At 40.1% G+C, this 19,667-nt stretch overlaps 1 protein-coding gene across 1 annotated transcript; it reads left to right on the plus strand.

Annotated features, from left to right (window-relative positions):
- Nucleotides 1-18,513: 18,513 nt before the first annotated feature.
- Nucleotides 18,514-19,059, plus strand: LOC138879246 (uncharacterized mitochondrial protein AtMg00240-like). The gene has a single exon (XM_070158848.1). The coding sequence runs from the start codon at nucleotides 18,514-18,516 to the stop codon at nucleotides 19,057-19,059; it is 546 nt and encodes a 181-aa protein (XP_070014949.1).
- Nucleotides 19,060-19,667: the final 608 nt, after the last annotated feature.

Genomic DNA, 19,667 nt, shown 5'->3' on the forward strand with positions numbered 1-19,667 from the left:
GATTTTACCCTTTAGACACCTTAAGAAAGCCTAGAAACTGCCTAAAATTAGAGGTCCTAAACACCTCCAGGAGCACAAGGAAGGGACGGGTAAAGCACGCTTAGAGTTTGTTAATTAAAAATCGCTTATATAACCGCTAAAGGGAGGGTAATCGATAGTAAAAGGATATGATGACATGTGTGCTAATGCCATGTGTAACCCCTCTATTTGAGGCAAGCTTAATGAGTATTATACAGATGTGATCCTATAGGCTAACCAACTTAGGACTTCCCTTCCTTTATTTAGATATGTGTGCTTAGACTACCTATCCATTAAACTTCCTTTATTTACATATGTGTGCTCAGACTATCTAAACTTCCTTTATTTGCAAATTTGTGCTTAGACTGCTTACCTGTTAAATGACTAATTCACATAACTGAGTTCGGCTGGGACCCACCGTTGTGGAATGCGAGAGGTGCCTCACACCTTCCCCTCATGGTTATTTCGAGCCCTTACTGTAGTCTCTGGTAATGCAAACTAGTTATATGAGTTAATTGCTCTAGGTGCCCTAACGCACCTTAATCCGTTATGTGGTGACTCTTGAAATACCCAATTCCCAAAAGGAAACGAGTTATTCCCAATGAATATTGAAACCTGGATTTCGCGAGGAAAAAGGGGGCGCGACAGCATGGCGACTCTGCTGGGGATATTTTTAGGCTCTTATTATAACAAACTTATTTTTGTGAATTATTCTTAAGCATGCTTTATCCCCTGCACCTTCCCCCTTATTTGGATTCAACTGCTTATTTTCAAGCATCTATGATTTCCTTTATTTTCTGAAACTGACTTTTCTCTATGTTTTCTTTTTTCGTAATTGTCTTTCAATTATTTAAATACCACATTTATAGTTTTTTAATGTGCAAATACTTGACAACATGCTATTTATTGTTGCCTAAATTATGCTCAACATCATATTCCACTTGTGCGTAATCAATCTTATAGAAACGCTTGATGAGTGTTTGCGCTCTTGATGTACATCACCCTTTAAATTCGAAAAGGCATATTTGCGGTAAAACTAGTCTATCAGTTGTGCGTTCAATGGTTCCGTGCCTTTCCCCATCAAGTTGTCCACTTTAGGGTCCCAGTCTAGACCTCTCTAGGAGCCTTACTCTGATTAATTGTACATGCATCATGGTCAAACCTAGCCGGATTAATATGTTGTCCAAATAATAACCCTTTAAGACAAGCCTCACCCAAAGTCCATCGGGTTTTCAATAATCCCAACAGACGCAATCACGACTGTGTGCATTAATTTGGATAAATAAGTGCCAATATACTTATCATTGTTGTATAAATAGACGAATCTGGAGGGAGAAAGGGCCTAACCATCTTTTGTTTTGCAAAAAATGAGGCACAAAGTCCCCAGATTTGGTATGGTCGGTAGCATACTTTCACTTTTGCTAGATTGGTGGAGGGATCTTCCCTAAAGTGACCAAAATCATGTGAAACGAGTCTTAGGAAATTTGCCTTCTCTGTTGGATCTTCAGCCAAACAAGATGTTGATTGAGGCTGCCACTATATTTTGGGACAAGGAAAGGGTCGTGTTTCGCTTTGGGGACCTAGAAATAACTCCTCTTCTAGAAGAAATAGGGAGATTTTTTGGGTTGCCTTGGGATAGCCCTGGTTTATTAGCACTTGAAAACCACACTGCTAGAGGATTTCTTAAGATGATGGGGCTGAAGAAAAATGATGATTTGGAGTGCCTGAAGAACTCCTACATACCTTTCAACTTCCTGTACGAATGAAACGGTCACATTAGCTCTTACCGTATTTTTTATGATGAGTTCTCAATTACCTCCTTGGGATGGGTTCATTGTAGGGTCTTTGTGTTCATTGTGTATTTCTTGAGCAAGCTGGTATTCCCAATCCAAGGGGATAGAATCCATACTAGGCTAGCTACGATGGCAAAAACTTTGATGGACGGGAACGAAGGGCAAACATATACCATTGTCTCTATGATCATTGTAGATATATATCGGGCCTTGGAATGCTAGCAAAAGAGGTTCAAATTCTTTGAGGGTTGCAATTTGCTGTTACAGGTTTGGTTGTTAGAGCATCTCCGAAGGGGTCAATACCGCCAAGAGTTTCCATGAAGGCCGTGGAATGATCACATAGCTTTCCATCACCCTAAGAGAATGACTTATATTCCATACATGTTCTCCCAACCTAAGGATGATGTAGGATCGGTGTAGTTTTTCAACAAGTTAACTGAGGACCAGGTTTAGTGGATGTTTGAGTGGTTCTCTACCGACGAGTTCATCATCAGATCCAGGGATGTTCCATACTTGGTGTTGATTGGGTTAAGGGGCATATACCCTTAAGCTCCCCTCAAGGTTATGAGACAAGAAGGCAGGAGACAGGTCATACCACGAGTCGCTAAGATGAGTCACTTCATAGCTAATTGTTAGGGTAACACCATCCCATATAAGAATGAAGCACAACATATGTGGACTTTGAAGATTATTGTGAAAAAGGATACTATCGAGCCAGACCGATATCATGCAGGTTACTCATACTTCTACCCCTCATGGTTGGATGATAATATAGCAGGAATCTTCGAGCCAAGGGTTGGTCCAGGGAACAGGGTCATAAACGAGTTTGCCGAAGCACAGGAGAAGTATAACAAGCTGCGCAAAAGAATTCGTGAGTCCGAAGCTGAGCATATGGAGCAGCATAAAGCCTACATGGAACTGATCAATGAGTGGAAAGAGAGCTATTAAATCCAGCGAAAGGCTGGAATATCTGGAGTACAGTTTTATGGAATTGGAGGGGAAAATGAAAAAGAGAGTCACAGATTGCCAGAACACTGAAGGAAATAAAGGAGGACATTTGGTAATGGCATTCTTACTGTTAAACCTGCGCGAGCTGGGAGAACTGATCGACAATAGCATCCGGTCAGGAGAGGGTCCTTCTGAGACCAAGTAGATTAGGTTTACTTGCTTTTCTTTCAAATGTAATAAGTCTGAGTGCCATTAGTAACATTATTTTATTTAGTGTCATTTTGGGTCATCTATTTTTAACATTAATGAAATGAGGCAATTATTGACAATAAATTTCTCCAAGTCTATTTGTCACTAGGCCTACCTCAGGCATACTGAGGCTCCCAAATTAGGACACGAATTTACATTCCCGCACTATGTGTTTAAATACTGCAAACATTTCAGAACCCTTACTTACTTGTTAACCTTTTGTCTTTCTTTATTCTTTATTATTCTTATTCCCTAAGGTTGGTTTGCATACACTGCCATCATCAGCATATCACACCAGATCTAGAGGCCCACCACCTCCTCCTCCTCCAAGTATTACAAAGAACAGAGGGAAAGCTAAAATGGACGACTTAAGTGGTATTCGAAAGGAAAATGCGAATAATGCAGAAACTTCAGACGGTCGGAGCACTTCGGCACCAAATGATTTGGTTTTACCACTGGAAAAACGATACTGGAGTTACAAGGAGAACTTGAGTAGGTCTACAACTTAGCAAACCTATCCCTCACCCTGAATGTCCCCGATGTCAACCAACAAAACACCAAAAACCCAGCACCTCCCCAAAACACACCAAACTAGCATCCACAAAAGCCTCACACACCGCATCAATATGCAACTCCACCTCAAAATCTCAATCCTTTACCGATGCCAACTCCACCACAACACCATTATCAAACAATCCAATACCCACCAACCACTACCTATCACACTCCTCATAACACACCACAACCCATTACCAATCTTCAAAACTCAACCAATGACCACCACTACACCCAGGTTCCTGGCACTCACCAAAACAACCCTAGATATGTGAAAACCATACCTCACTCTACTCAACCAATATCCTATACACCAAAATCTGCTAAGAAGGACATGCTCATCATGAACATGGCTCAAGAACTCAAGAAATTGACAAGTCGAGTTTAGGGTGTTGAAGGAGGCAAGGGGATAGAGGGTTTGAATTATGAAGACCTACTCATACAGCCGGATATTGAACTGCCAGAGGGTTACAAACCTCCCAAGTTCGAGATGTTTGACGGTATATGTGATCCCGGGGTTCATCTAAGGACCTATTGTGACAAACTTACCAGGGTCAGAAAGGATGAAAAGATCCGGATGAAACTTTTTATGAGGAGTCTTACGGGAGATGCTTTGTCCTGGTACATCTACTAGGATACAAAGAAATGGTCCAATTAGGTAAGTATGGCATAAGAATTTATGGACCGGTTCAGGTTCAACACGGAGAATGCACCGGATGTATTCCACATCCAGATTTTAAAGAAGAACCCAACTGAGACCTTCCATGAATATGCTACATAGTGGAGGTCAGAAGCAGCCAAGGTTAGACCAGCACTAGAAGAAGAACAAATGAACAAGTTCTTTGTTAGGGAACAGGACCCACAATACTATGAAAGGTTAATGGTCATTAAGAATCACAAATTCTCCGATATCATCAAACTCAGTGAAAGGATTGAAGAAGGTATCAAAAGCAGAATGGTGACAAATTTCGGGGCATTACAGGCCACGAACAAAGCACTGCAATCAGGCAGCATATCAAAAAAAAAGACGTGGGGGCAGTAATGGTGACTCAAGGCCCAAAATCTCCACTCAAATACCAAATGCCTCCACTTACATACCAAACACTGCCACCCACATACCAAATGCCTCCACCCATATATCAACCCTCATCTCCTAGATATTCCTAACCAGCCACTGCCTATCACACATATAACTCTCAACCATCTCATTTTTAGTCACCTTCAACTTTCCAAAACTACCAAATACCCCGACCTAACTATGATCACAAACCACCCAGACAATACACCGCTATTGCTGAACCCATTGACCAGCTGTATGAAAGGTTGAAGGCTGCTAGTTACGTCACTCTTATTCCCGCTATGGAAGTGGAGAACCCATCTCAATGGGTCTACCCAAAGAAAACCTGTGCATATCACTCCGGTATGAATGGGCATACCATCGACGAGTGCCGAACATTGAAAGATAAAATCCAGACATTTATTGACAACAAGGTCATACAGGCAAAAGAAGTTGCACCCAACGTCCGCAACAATCCTCTCCTGAATCATATGAGCGGTGGAATATATGTGATAGAGATAGATGAAGAATGGGACCCTGAGGGGTCAATCGGGCTTATTTGAGAAGGCGATAATTTTAAACCTACAATCACACTCACTCCTATTGTAGTACAAATGCAGTAGCCAGTCAAGGTTGAGGTAGCCGCATCGGTTCCATTTGAGGTAGAGGTAGCTCTACCTGCAACCACACCTATTCCATTTGAAGTATAAGTGGCCACACCTTTCACATTGATAGTAACAACCACACCTCCTTTCGATTCAAAAGCAATACCCTGGGATTACGCTGCCGAAGCTAGGCGAAAGGGAAAGGCAAAGATGGGAAGAATCTGATGTTGTACAAGGAATGACCCCGGAAAGGTTTATACACCTGAACACTTGGGAGGATCAAGTAAGGAGGCCACTACCAAGCAGCCTATCATTGAAATAGGGCCGGATGATCTTAATAGGAAAGTACAGATGAGGGAATACTTCATCATTGATCATTTAAACAAAACCCCCACTCAGATATCCATCCTATCACTATTGCAATATTCAGAGGCGCACAAGAATGCTTTGATGAATGTGTTAAACGAAGCTTACGTACCCAACAATATCACCTGCAGAAGAGGAACCACTGAACCTACCAGAATAATGAGGCCTCTTATCAGACCCCTGACCGCTCCCCTGAGCTATAAACATCTCAACCCGCCTAGCCACATTGGCCGTATCCTAAAAAGAAATCTTGCTCTCGGTCTCCTTAACCATCTACAATCTGATAAGATGAGCGAGTCCCTCTATAAACCTCCTCACCCTCTTCTCCCTCTCTCTCTCTCTATCTCTCTCTCTCTCGGTGGGGAGTATCAGAAGAGCATGACGAGCCAAATCAATAAACCCTATCTCGTACAGGGTGACAATCATAGAACCCTATTGAAGACGCTCGAACCACCTGCGGTACTCCTCTCTCTGAGTGACGGGAAGGAACTTCTCGAGAAATAGCTGCGAGAACTGGTCCCAAGTGAGAGCTGGCGACCCAACTGGTCTCGCCAAACAATAATCTCTCTACCATTTCTTGGCGGATCATGACAGACGAAAAGCATCAAAGTCGACCCCATTGGTCTCCACTCTCCCCATGTTTCGAAGAACCTCATGACAGTTGTCCAAAAAATTTTAGGGATCCTCTGAAGATGTAAGCCATAGGTAGTAGTGAAGATCATGGTGAACCTGTCCAATCTCTACAAGGCATCTGAAGACATAGCTGACCCATCCTCGGTCTGAACTACAACACGCGGTGGGACTACCCTAACTGGCTGAGCTACTGGAGTCTGAAACTAGGGAGCCAAGTACTTCGGACTGCGAGTAGCGGGAGTCTATGCTCATCCCCCTGCCTGAGAGACGACTGGTACTATAGGAAGTATGTCTGCCTAAGTGACACTCTCCATAAGGCCCACTAGACAGATCAGAGCATCCTAGAGTACCACGGTAGCAATGAACCCCTCTGGGACCTGAGCTGGGCCCACTGGAACTGTCTGGGCCGGAACCTCATCATCACACTCTACCTGAGGCTCCGCCACTAGTGCTACTACTCTAGGCTGAGCTTTTCCCGTGCCTCGGCCTCTAGCACGACGGCCTCCTCCTCTACCCCTCGTATGAGCTACCACTGGGGGCTCGGGCTGCTGATCGGCTGATGAAGCGGTACGTGTTCTCGCTATCTACAAAAGATCAGAGTAGAAGTTCAATTAGCATTTGAGAAATCAAAGCGCACGACAGAGATGAATAGAAGTGAAACTATTCCTAACTCTGTAGCCTCTAGGGGATAAGCACAGACGTCTCCGTACCGATCCCTTAGACTCTACTAAACTTGTTTGTGAATTGTGAGACCTAAGCAACCTAAAGCTCTGCTACCAACTTATCACGACCCAAATTTCCCACCGTTGGGATCGTGATGGCGCCTAACATTGAACCCGCTAGGCAAGCCAACGTTACTCATCATTTTACCCTTTTACTTTATCCTTTAACAATTTACAAGTTAGTATAACGAAACAGTGGAAACAAAACTTAAAGTGAATTTCATAATTTAATAACTTTCAACCTAGTGATACTAAACTTGGGATCATGCGCATTATACTTCCATTTCAGGGAGTTTGATTGAATTTAATAGTTTTGACATAAATTTTGTATTTGTGTATGCGATCAAAATCAAGGAGCCCGATTTAGAAGTCTTGGATAAGGCTATGAGTTCGAGCCCGGGAGACTCTAAGTGGGGAGTAGATTCGGCTAAGGGACACCAACCTCGAGAAAGGTGATTGAAGGCCTGACACAGCCTGCATCGAGGGCAGCATAATCTCGAAGTCAATTAAGAAAGAGCGGGAACTTCTTTAGGACATGTGGACCAGCATATTAATTATAGGATATGGGTTGTACGAAATGGTACATGTCCGTACTAGGCTGCTATACACCTATACCAATAGGATTCTTTACTTTTATGAGCAAGGTAAAACTCTAATAGGATTCTTCACCTGTACCAATAGTATTATTTACAGAATTTAACAGTTTAACTTAGTACAATTACGAAGCCATAATAAAACTCCACCCAGAACTGGTGTCACAATCTCACAGACTATCTTCGAATACTACAAAAAGTGGTCTAAACAAAGAAAATACACATTTATCTAAAATATAGATGAAAATAGAAAGAAGCAGGATAAAAGGGGACACCAAGGTCTGCGGACACCTGTAGGACTACCTCGGGTCTCCACTGGACAAAAGGCATCAACCTCAATCTGTGGTCCGTATGGTCCAGTACCGGGATCTGCACAAAAACTGTAGAGTGTAGTATCAGTACAACCGACCCCATGTACTGGTAAGTGTCAAGCCTAACCTCGACGAAGTAGTGACGAGGCTAGGACACAACAAACATTATAACCTGTACAATTAAACAATATCTAACAAAATAACAATAATAGAAGCTAAATAGAAATTAACGGAAAGGGGCAACATGCTATGGGGGACACCAGAAAAAGGAAACACAGAAGTAATGGAAACGAAACAATTAAGGCACTTGATCCGATAACAGCAATTAATCACAGCAAACAGAAAATGAATGCACGGCATCACCCTTCGTGTTTTTACTCTCAATCCTCACCATGCAATCAATAATGAAAATGTGCACGACATTCCCTTCGTGCTTTATCACTCTTCCTCGCCATATGAATATTAGAAATGTGTACGGCAACACCCTTCGTGCTTTCTCTCTCTTTCTCACCATATGCATCAATATTAATGTAAATGTGCACGGCATCACCCTTCGTACTTTATCACTCTACCTCACCATATGCATCAATATAAATGTAAATGTGCAGGTATCACCCTTCGTGACTTATCGCTCTTTCCTCAACCAAACAGCAGAAACAACAACATCTTGACAAGGGAATCAACAATAGAAATAAATACATCCCGACAAGGGAGTCAGCTGTAACCAATCTTGTTCCAACAATTAACTTCATAAAATAAGTCCCAACTTTTCCCAATACTCAAAAATGGACAAATACCAAGAAAATATCATAGGTCTTATTCAACATGGAATATCATCAATTTAGGCATAGATAGTACATAATATGAATCGCAACAATCACAGTATAAGACTCACGGGCATGCTCGAAACTAACGTATAGATACTCGTCACCACACCTATTCGACGTACACAACACTAACACGTAGCAAATAAGACACAACACCTATTCCCTCAAGCTAAGGTTAGACCAAACACTTACCTCGGATTCCACAGCCAAACTCAAGCCTCAAATACTGCTTTTCCTTTAGATTCCACTTCCAAATCACTTGTATCTAACCATAATTAACTTAACAACATCAATAAATGCTAAAAAATTCAACTCCAATGCTTAATTATAGGTTGTCTATCATTTTCCCAAAAAGTCAAAAATCGACCCCCGGGCCCGCTTAGTCAAAACTTGAGGTTCAGTCCAAAACTCAATTACCCATTCAATCACTTGCCCGAATATGTAATTAGTTTCGAAATCCGACCCCAAATCGAGGTCTAAATCCTCAAATTTGTAAAATTCTCAATTCTTCTAAAATCCCTAATTTCTGCCCTTAAGAACAAAATTTAGGCCTAGAAATCTAATGGGTGTTGATGGAAAATAAAGGAAATGAGTTTAAGATTACAAGCCTATGAGTTGGTGATGAAATCCCTCTTAAAAAATCGCCCAAGATTGATTTCTATAGAAGAAGATATGAAATTATGGCCTTTTCCCGACTTAGGTTCTGTTTTTTATTCGATGGACAGGTCTTCTTCGCATTCACGAGAAGCATGTCGCGTTCGCGAAGCATTGGCTAGAAGAGCCTTCGCGTTCGCGAGATACTGTATGTGTTCGTGAAGGTTCACCCCTCTGACCTTCGCGTTTGCGAGCCATTCGCCGTATTCGCGTAGAGTATTTCCCCCTCCCCGGTTCCCTGCCAAAATGGCCTTTGTGTTCGCGATAGCCAGGTCGCGTTCGCGAAGGGTAATGTCCCCAACACTCTGCATTCGCGACCTGTGCCTTGCATTCGTGTAGAAGGAAATTTCCCTCAGACTAAGTTACTATTCGCGTTCGTGAGAGTTCCTTCACGGACGCGAAGAACAAAGTATCAAAACACCAGAAGCAGCAATACAACAGAAATTCTTAAGTCCAAAACATCCCGAAACCTATCCGAAACACACCTGAGTCCTCGGGGTTTCAAACCAAACATGCATACAAGTATAAAAATATCATACAGACTTGTTCGTGCGATCAAATCGCCAAAATAACATCTTAAACAATGAATTTAGCATCAAAATCAATGAAAATCTCAAGAACTCTTAAAGTTTCCATTTTTACAACCGAGGGTTCGAATCACGTCATATGGAGTCCGTTTCTTACCAAATTTTACAGACATAACATATATACCATATTAAACGTGTACCGGGTTCCGGAACTAAAATACAGGCCCGATACCATCAAAATCAAGCATCGATAAATTTTTAAAAACTCTTATATTTTCAGTTAAATAATTTTCTTCAAAAATTCATTTCTCGGGCTAGGGACCTCGGAATTTAGTTCTGAGCATACGCCCAAGTCCCATATTTTTCTACGGACCCTCCAGGATTGTTAAATCACAGTTCCGGATCCGTTTACCCAAAATGATGACCGAGGTCAACTTAAATTCAAATTTAAAGCCAAAATTGTCATTTTTCTTAAATTTTTCACATAAGGGTTTCTGATAGCCCGCTTGGACTGCGCACGCAAATAGAGGAAACAAATAAGGTCTTGAAGGCCTTGGAACCCCGGATTGGATTCTAAAATACGAGATGACCTTTTGGGTCATCACAGGTCGTGTCATTTCATCTTTCTTTATTGAATGTCTGTCAATTTAATTAATTAGCTAAACGGTTGATATTTCTTTTACATAAAGCACCTTTTAAGAATTGACTTTTGATTTTTAATATAGCACATAAATAGGGAAAAATACGATAAATGTCAAAAACTTGAGAAAAAAGATAAATGTGGTCCTTGGCCAAATAGATATGCCACATCATCTTTCTTAGGCCCTACTTTATATAGATATATATATATCATCATACTATTTATTTTATTCTTCTAATTATTTCTCCAAAACCATTGACCACTAATTTAGGTTATCATTGAAACATTATCAACCTGAGATAGCTAGTTATTAAAAATATAAATAGGTTGACTCATGTTAATACCATACAAATATTCGGTTTGTTATCATATATTGGAAGGAACATACATAAAATCAGTTTATATTACTAAAATGAAATAATAAACAGTTAAAAATAATAGTAATATAGAAATATATATGATTGAATTTTATTATCCTAATATTTAGGTTTCCTTAATTTTACTGCTTCTGTTTATTTTTTCAAGCATATCTTTTTCAAGTCCCTTTCTAATTTTATAATAGCTATAGATTATTCCACTTCCCTTGGGATAATTCCCTACTTATTATATGGTCCTATAAGACATTCACTTCTATTTTACATTATCGGCCAAACAGAAACTTGGTATGTCAACATAGCTAGAGGAACAACTCAATTAAATGAGTGAAGTGTCAATTTGTAATTAGTGAAAGTAGAGGGAGCTCAAAGAAGAAGGTAGTTAAAGTTCAGTTAGTGCGCCTTGTTCTTCTATATAATCAGCTCCACTTGTAACAGATTTGGTAATGAAAACATTTCTTCTGCCTTATCCTCTTTCTCTCGAATGTACTTAGCTTTCAGGGCCATGTACTCTGCCTTGAATGGCATAACATAGAATCTCCATTAACGAGTAGATCTTACCTCTGTCTAGCTTAACTTAACATGGTATCAGAGCGACGATCGTGATTTATAGAAGCTCTGGAATAAGATCCGACGAAATTCTGGCAAATTGAAGTCATAACAAAACCCTAATTCTTGAGGCATGACAGGAAATGAGGTAACCCTGCTTTTTTTTTCATCCGCTAGGAAAATGCCTAGGGCTAATTTTTTATTAATAAAAGAAGAACAAAAATACAACAATTAGGAAAAGTATAAATAAGGGGGACAATAGCACCGGTATTGTTACCCATATGCCTTGGCTATATAATCACTCCTATGCACCTCACATTGCCTTATGATAGCAGCCTCATGTAGAGGTTCATGGTGTAGCTGCCGGCAACGTCTCACGAGGGCATATAATCTCATAGCCATGTGGATATTTCCAAAGGCATAGGACCAAGACAACACTAACCGTGCAAAACCTTACCTTACCAATCCTATTGAGGCAAAGAGAAAGCCTCATCTTCTAGCCAGCATGTAAAAAAAGGAACTTGAAAGTACCAAGTACTCTATGATCGTCATAGAGTTTATAACACACTCTATGATGCTATTACAAGTGATGATGCTTTGAAAATGATAAACTAAGACAATGTAGAAATTAGAATCTTGCCCCTCATTTATCAAACTTGTGAGTTCTTCAATTTGAATGTCCTTAAAATCCTCTTTAACTGTCTTCAAATAATCTTCAAAGTTCTTCATTTGTTGTCGTATCTATTGGACTTCGTAGATTTGGAGGAGGCAACCCCTTTTTTCTTTGCATCTCTTATTAGGAGTTGCCTGAGTGTTATTTCTTGAGTCACCTTCTTTTTTTCAGTTTTCTTAGAAGTTAAATCTCCAGTTGTACCCACCTCTTCCGGACAAGATTCAATCAAGTCATCCTCTTTTGCTTCTTCGGAGATGGCAACGCGTAAGTTGGCCTCAAGATTTTGATTAGCTTCATCTTGTATAACCATCCACAATAGTTCATGCCTCTTCAGTGTCTTTGTATTACTTGGTTCCTGTCTGTTTGTCACTGAAAAATTCAGCTTCAGTCCGGTCATTTTTGAGTATGATGAGTATGCACTTTTGTGTGGTTTTGGACTGCCCAAAGCATCCAGCAACTTTCTGTCCTCCAACGAAATAGCAGGTATATCAGTTACCATTACTTTGGCTCCAGTCATGTTTGCATTATACTGCTGCTACCCAGTCATGTTTGCATTGGACTGCTTCTGCCCAGTCTTGTTTGCATTGGACTACTGCTGCCCAGGATTAGTATTAACATCAGCTGCAGTTGTTGTATGTTGCTGATGCTGCCCAGTCGTGTATGTTGTTGATGTTGCAGTTGAGTATGATCAATCAGCAGAAGAATTCAATGCAACAGTATCAAATTGAACTCCTGGTTGCATAGCTGATTGAATAGCTGCTCTGTCAGCATATATTTCTATTGCTAGGCCTGCATCAGAAATAACCTTATGCTCCTGTTGTTTCTCAGATTGTCCTTGTGCATCAGAAGTTTGGTCGACCCCTGCACCATCTGATGCAATATTCACAGCAAACTCAAGGGGAGCTGCTTGTGTAACTGCTTCAGCATTGTGAGATGTACCAACTAGTGTAGCTGGTAGTTCTGCATTATTTCGAATTGCAGTACTTAATGTACTAGCAGCCATCATCTGCTGATTGTCGGATTTCCCATTTTCATTTAACGCGACAGTTTTTGCCAGACCATCCTCTTCCTTACCCACTTGTGCAGATGTATCAGCTCGATTACACCTTGAGTTAGAACCTGTAGCACCTTTGACATTTGCACCAATTTTTGACTTAGCAGGAGCATCCCTTTTGACCATATTTTCCTTTTTTCCATCAAATACTGATGCAATTCGACCAAACTCCTCACCATCCTGCACATCAATAATCCTAGTGGCCTCAACTGAACCTCCAACACCAGCTCGACCACTTGTAACATCTGATGGAACAGTAGCTTCCAAATTTGACACCACCATAGCTGACTGTTTTTCAGTTACTGCATTACCACCTAGAACTAGTAAAATTGGCTCAACATCAGCTGAGCCTCGATTACCATCTTCCACACCATTCACTACATTACCAATTTCTGCAGCATCTTCAGCTCGATCATCAATTGGTTCTTTTGTAAAACAACCAGTTGAATCTTTAGACAAATTCTGCTTATCATAGGCTTCCACAACTGGATTCACCACATTATAAATCCTTGCTAATGCTATCTTAGCAGGGACGTCACATGAAGGTTTAGGTGGACCTTTATCGATCATTGAAACTTCACCTACAGCTGTACCATTACCTGGACAATTCACAAGATTTCCTCCATCTGTTTGCGATACCTGCTGCATTGCAGAGTTTTCTTTTGGTGCTTCAACTTCCAGTTGACCACTATTGGAATCCGGTAATTTGTTACCTTTTTGTCCTGCTCTTTTGGCATTCAAATAAGCCCTTGCATCTCCTTGCAGCTTTTCAACTCCAGTTGTCTCAACAACAGGCAGCTCTTGCACATCCATGTTTTTTGTCCCAACTCCATCGCCTTCCTTATCCTTTTCAGCCATCAAATGACATGTTCTTTCCTCATGCCCCTGATGCTTACAAATAGTGCAAAATTTGGGGAGATTATCATACACTACCTCTTGATAATGCTCGACAAATTTTCCAGTCGACTTATCAACGATGTGCAACTTTACTCGCTTAGGGTGCTTGTCTAACAGGTCTATCAAAATCTTTACCCTAGCTGCACCTTGCCTTGTTCGATCTTGTGTTGCCTTATCCACTGCAAGAGGCTTTCCTACAGCTGAAGCGATTGACAGTAATGACTTCTTTGCGAAAAAATTCGGAGGTAAATCAGGCAACGAAATCCACACCACAGATTTTGATGTTTCCTCCTTAGGATTAAATCCTATCATCCATGGAAACGTTCTAAAAAAGAATTCGTCACCTTTATCTTTTATGTAACCAACTGACCTCGACAAGAACTGGACATAATCTTCAAACAAATTGAGCCTCACCAGAATATGTCGAAATTCAAGCTGTCCAATAATACACATACCTTTAATGTCGTACTGTTTCGGGATGAGTTTACGCAGGTCATGTACATCTAGTTTCCCATATGAGAATTTCATAATAACTGCTTGGTGTAATACCTCTTCAACGGTAAATTGATTTACCTCCTCCATAGTGAATTCTATAATTAGCTCGCCATGAACAAACTTCACAGGATTCAAATCAATTTTTGTCGAAGTAGCAGCTGTTTTTAAGGTTTGTAAACGAGCAACATATGATTGTGACATAATATGGGTAGGATTTGGATTATTATATTTTTGGTTTGGCTCTCCCACATCCAAAAGCTGGGGAGAGACGACAGCATCCATGGCTACTCAAAACGTCACCATATTGACGTGAAGAGTAGAATTCAAGACAAAAATCTGGAAAAAAGCTGTTGCTACAGTAACTCGCGTGATAGAATTTAAGATCTGGAAATATTGGTTACGAATTTGAGGATGAAACCAAATGGGAATTGTGCGCAAAGAGTAGATGTTTCTTTTGACACCAAGATTGCGACAATCCACCGCCGGATATCGGAGTTATGGCCGAATGAATAGTGATAGAATTACTATTCACCTTCTTCCTAGAGAGAAGGTTTGTGTCAGGTAACCCTACTTGAACACAGTCATCTACTTTTTCTACAAGCATCCGATGCTCCAAGACTAGTTTTGAATCCTATAAAACTGATTAGGCAAGAAAATTATGCCCTATGGAGTAGGGCAATGAAACTAGCTCTTAGGGGTAAAAGTAATCTTGGATTTGTAGACGAAAGTTATGTTAAGAGCACATATAGGGGAGAATTAGCAGAACAATGGTAGAAATGTAAAGTGATTGTGTTGTCTTGGATTGGATGTACAGTTGCGACTGAGCTAATGCCAAGTATAGTTTTCGTATCTAGTGTTGGAAAAGTATGGAGTGATTTCGAAGAAAAATTTGATAGATGTAGCTTGACAAGGATTTATCATCTGTGGACTGAAATAGCCACACTAAGACAGGACATTGATCAATGACTTGTTACTACTCAAAGATGTCAGATTTGTGGAGTGAATTGGATGTTTTGGCACCTAAGACTTCTTGTGATTATGAGGAATCTACAGTTCATTTGCAGAAGCAACGATTGCTTCAGTTCCTCATGGGGTTAAATGAGAGCTACAGTAATGTGCAGAGTAATGTGTTGATGAGAATGCCAGTGATGTTTGTGAATGAGGCGTATGCCATTGTTACACCGGGGGAGAGTCAAAGGACACTAGGTGTGACTGACACCAATAGAGATTCCTTGACTATGTTAGCAAGGAAGACTCATGGTTTTAAGCCAAGGAAACCTGGTTTGATCTGTGAACATTGTGGATACAAAGGTCATTTGAAGGAGAATTGCTATAAAATAGTTGGATATCCAATCGATTTTAAAAGTAAGAAGAAGCCTCAGTTTGGTGGACACAAAACCTATGCCAACACTGCCAGTGTAGATGATGCAACTGGGAGCACTAATCAGCCACAAGGACATTATCTTATAGAGGAACAATATAAGCAATTGTTAGGATTGTTAAACCAACCTGTAGAAGGTGAATGTTCTACTAATATGGCAGGAATTGTATCCTTGTTGCCAATGCTGCCATAACTAGTTGGGTAGTAGACTCAGGAGCTACTCATCACATTACTTATAATAAGGAAGTACTAAACAATGTTAAAACAAGTGAGAAACAAGGATGTAATAGTGTGCAATTGTCAACTAGTAACAAGGAAGGGATAACACATACAGGAGATGCAGTAATTTTAGGAGACCTATTCATAAAAGATGTACTGCATGTACCAGATTTTAAGTTCAATCTCTTATCTATGGCTAAACTCACTAGAGACCTCACTTGCACAATCAAATTCTTTCCTGACTTTTATGTGCTGCAGGGTCTTTACAGTGGCAAGGTCTTGGGGATTGGTAAGGAGTCTGAAGGTCTTTACATATTAAGAGAATATGGAAAGGCAGCAGGAATAACAATCTGTGATGTAAAGAAGAAGGAGAGGACCAGGGTATGACATCTTAGACTAGGACATGCCTCTATAAAATCAATACAACATATCGTTTCACTTAAAAATGATATTTGTGGAAAGGAAGTAGAAGATTGCATTGTTTACCCTCTTGCTAAACAATGTAGATTACAGTTCCCTACTAGAAATACTAAGACCATTAGTATATTTCATCTTGTTCACTTAGATGTCTGGGGACCTTATAAGACCCCAACTTATGATAGAAAGCAATATTTTGTTAGTATTGTTGATGATTTCAGTAGATATACATGGGTCTGTTTGATACAATCAAAGTGTGAAGTTTATGTTGTTCTAAGGAATTTCATTTGTGTAATAAGAACTCAATTTGAGGTGAATATCAAGATTCTGAGAAGTGACAATAGTACAGAGTTTTTTGATTCTAAATGTAATGAATTGCTTTCCTCACATGGTATTATTCATCAAAATAGTTGTTCCTATACACCTCAACATAATAGGATTGTGGAAAGAAAACACAGACACATTATGGAGGTAGCTAGAGTTTTAAGATTTTAGAGCAATAGGCCTATCAAGTTTTGGGGTGAATGTGTTAGAACAACAGTCTACCTAATAAATAAGCTACCTACACAAGTTCTAGAAGGCAAAACTCCTTATACTGTGTTGTATGGGAAGGTACCAAACATAGATCATCTAAGGGTGTTTGGGTGACAATGCTATGCTAGTGTATTACCCAGAAGGGACAAATTTGTAGCTCGAGCATCAAGGGCAGTGTTTGTTGGTATTCAGAAACTTAGAAGGGTTATAGATTGTATGACCTTGAAACCAACACTTTTTTTGTCAGTAGAGATTTCAAGTTTCACGAATATGTATTTCCCCAACCCTCTTGATGATAAAGAACTATTTCTACAGCTCTCAGAAAATACTCAATTCACAGAACCATCTTCCACACCAACTTATAGTGAGCAAAATACACTAGCATCTCTAGTCATTTCACCTAAACCTCATCCAAATTCAATTGAACCTCATCCAAATTCCCATAAACCTCTTGCACCTTGTACGACAGATACCAACATAACCTCTGCAGAAGAGGATTCAACTCCAGACAATGCAGAGATTCATGATCTCTCATTAACTCAACAGCTTGACACAACTAATTCTACACCTTCTCGGCCATCTTCTCCACCAGCAGTGGTTGCCTCAACACCACAAAGGCATACAGTACCTCCCATTTGGCTCAAGGATTACATCACTGCAGGCAATCTACCAGGAAAGAGCAAATATCCTATCTCCAATCATGTTACTTATGATCACTTATCCCCACCATATCAATCCTACTTGAAGGCATTCTCAGTTGTTATTGAACCAAAGACCTACAACGAAGCTGCAACTTATTAGAATTGGGTTCATGTAATGGAACAGGAAATCAAAGCTCTTGAAGATAATCACGCCTTGGAGATAGTAAATTTACCTATTGGCAAACAAGCTATAGGCTTTAAATGGGTCTACAAAGTTAAGCATAAAGCTAATGGTGAGATAGACAAGTACAAAGCAAGATTAGTGGCCAAAGGCTACACTCAACAAGAAGGTCTTGACTACCACGAGACATTCTCACATGTGGCAAAAATGGTGACAATAAGGGCAATCATTGGTGTTGCAGCATCCAAAGATTGGCTTCTCTTTCAAATGGATGTCAACAATGCATTTCTCCAAGGTGACTTATTTGAAGAAGTCTATATGTAGCTTTTACAAGGTTTCATAGCCAGGGGAGTCTAGAATATGCAGTCTACTGAAATCCTTATATGGCTTGAAACAAGCTTCAAGACAATAGAATATAAAGTTGACAGATGCACTTCTTCAAGATGGTTTTATGCAAAACAACTATGATCACTCCTATTCACAAAGAAAAACAACAAAGACATTGTGGTTGTTTTGATATATGTTGATGCTCTACTAATAACAGGAAGCAGTAACAGTCTTATTGAATAGGCAAAGGCAACATTACACAGGAACATCAAGATGAAGGACCTATGTGAGCTCAGGTACTTCTTCAGGATTGAAGTGATGAGATCAGATAAAGGCATTCTTCTAAACCAAAGAGAGTATGTGTTGGAGCTGATTTCAAAAGTAGGATTGAGTGGTTATAAGCCAGTCTCAACACCTATGGAGCAAAATCACAAACTTACTACTGTTGACTATGACAAGCATGTTGGTAATACTAGAGATGCTCCACTGGAAGATGTATGTGGTTATCAAAAACTGATTGGTAAATTGCTATATCTGACAATTGCAAGGCCTGATATATGTTTTGCAATCCAAGTATTGAGCCAGTTTATGCAATCTCCTGAGGAGTCCCATATAGAAGCAACATTAAGGGTGGTTAGATACATTAAAGGAAGCCCTGGACTAGGAATCCATTTGAGCATTGGACAAACCAATACTCTAACAGATTACTGTGATTTAGACAGGGCAGCATGCCCAAATACAAGAAGGTCTGTCACGAGCTATGTGGTTAAACTGGGAAACTCATTGTATCTTGGAAGTCAAAGAAGTAGCAGACAGTGAGTAGAAGCTCTGCAGAGGCAGAATACAGAAGCATGTCAACAACTATGGCAGAAGCAATATGGATGACAGGTTTACTAAAGGAGCTAGGGAACAATGTGGAAGAACTTGTACACTTACATTGTGATAGCAAAGCAGCTATACAAATATCTACCAATCCAATCTTCCATGAGAGGACCAAACATATAGAGATAGATTGCCATTTTATCAGGCAAAGAATCAAACAAGGATTGATCAAGACAGAGTATATACCTACAAAACAACAACTTGCAGACATGATGACTAAAGGACTGAGGGTAGCTCAACATAAGTTGTGTCACGACCCGAATTTCTCACCCTCGGGAGTCGTGATGGCGCATACTGGTTAAAGCTAGGCAAGCCGAGTATTATAAATTCATTAACACTTAAATTTAGCCTTTTTTAACAGTTCAATAGAACAGGTGATCAACAACAGAATAATCATAATAAACAGAAATGCGGAAGACAAAAACTGATAATATCACTAAATAGTAATACGGAAATCCAAAATACAACTCTACCCAGAATTGGTGTAATAGTGTCATAGACTATTTAAGAATACTACAAATAGGGTCCAAACGAAATAGATACAT

This window comes from Nicotiana sylvestris, chromosome 10, assembly GCF_000393655.2.
Source record: "Nicotiana sylvestris chromosome 10, ASM39365v2, whole genome shotgun sequence".
NCBI lineage: Eukaryota > Viridiplantae > Streptophyta > Magnoliopsida > Solanales > Solanaceae > Nicotiana > Nicotiana sylvestris.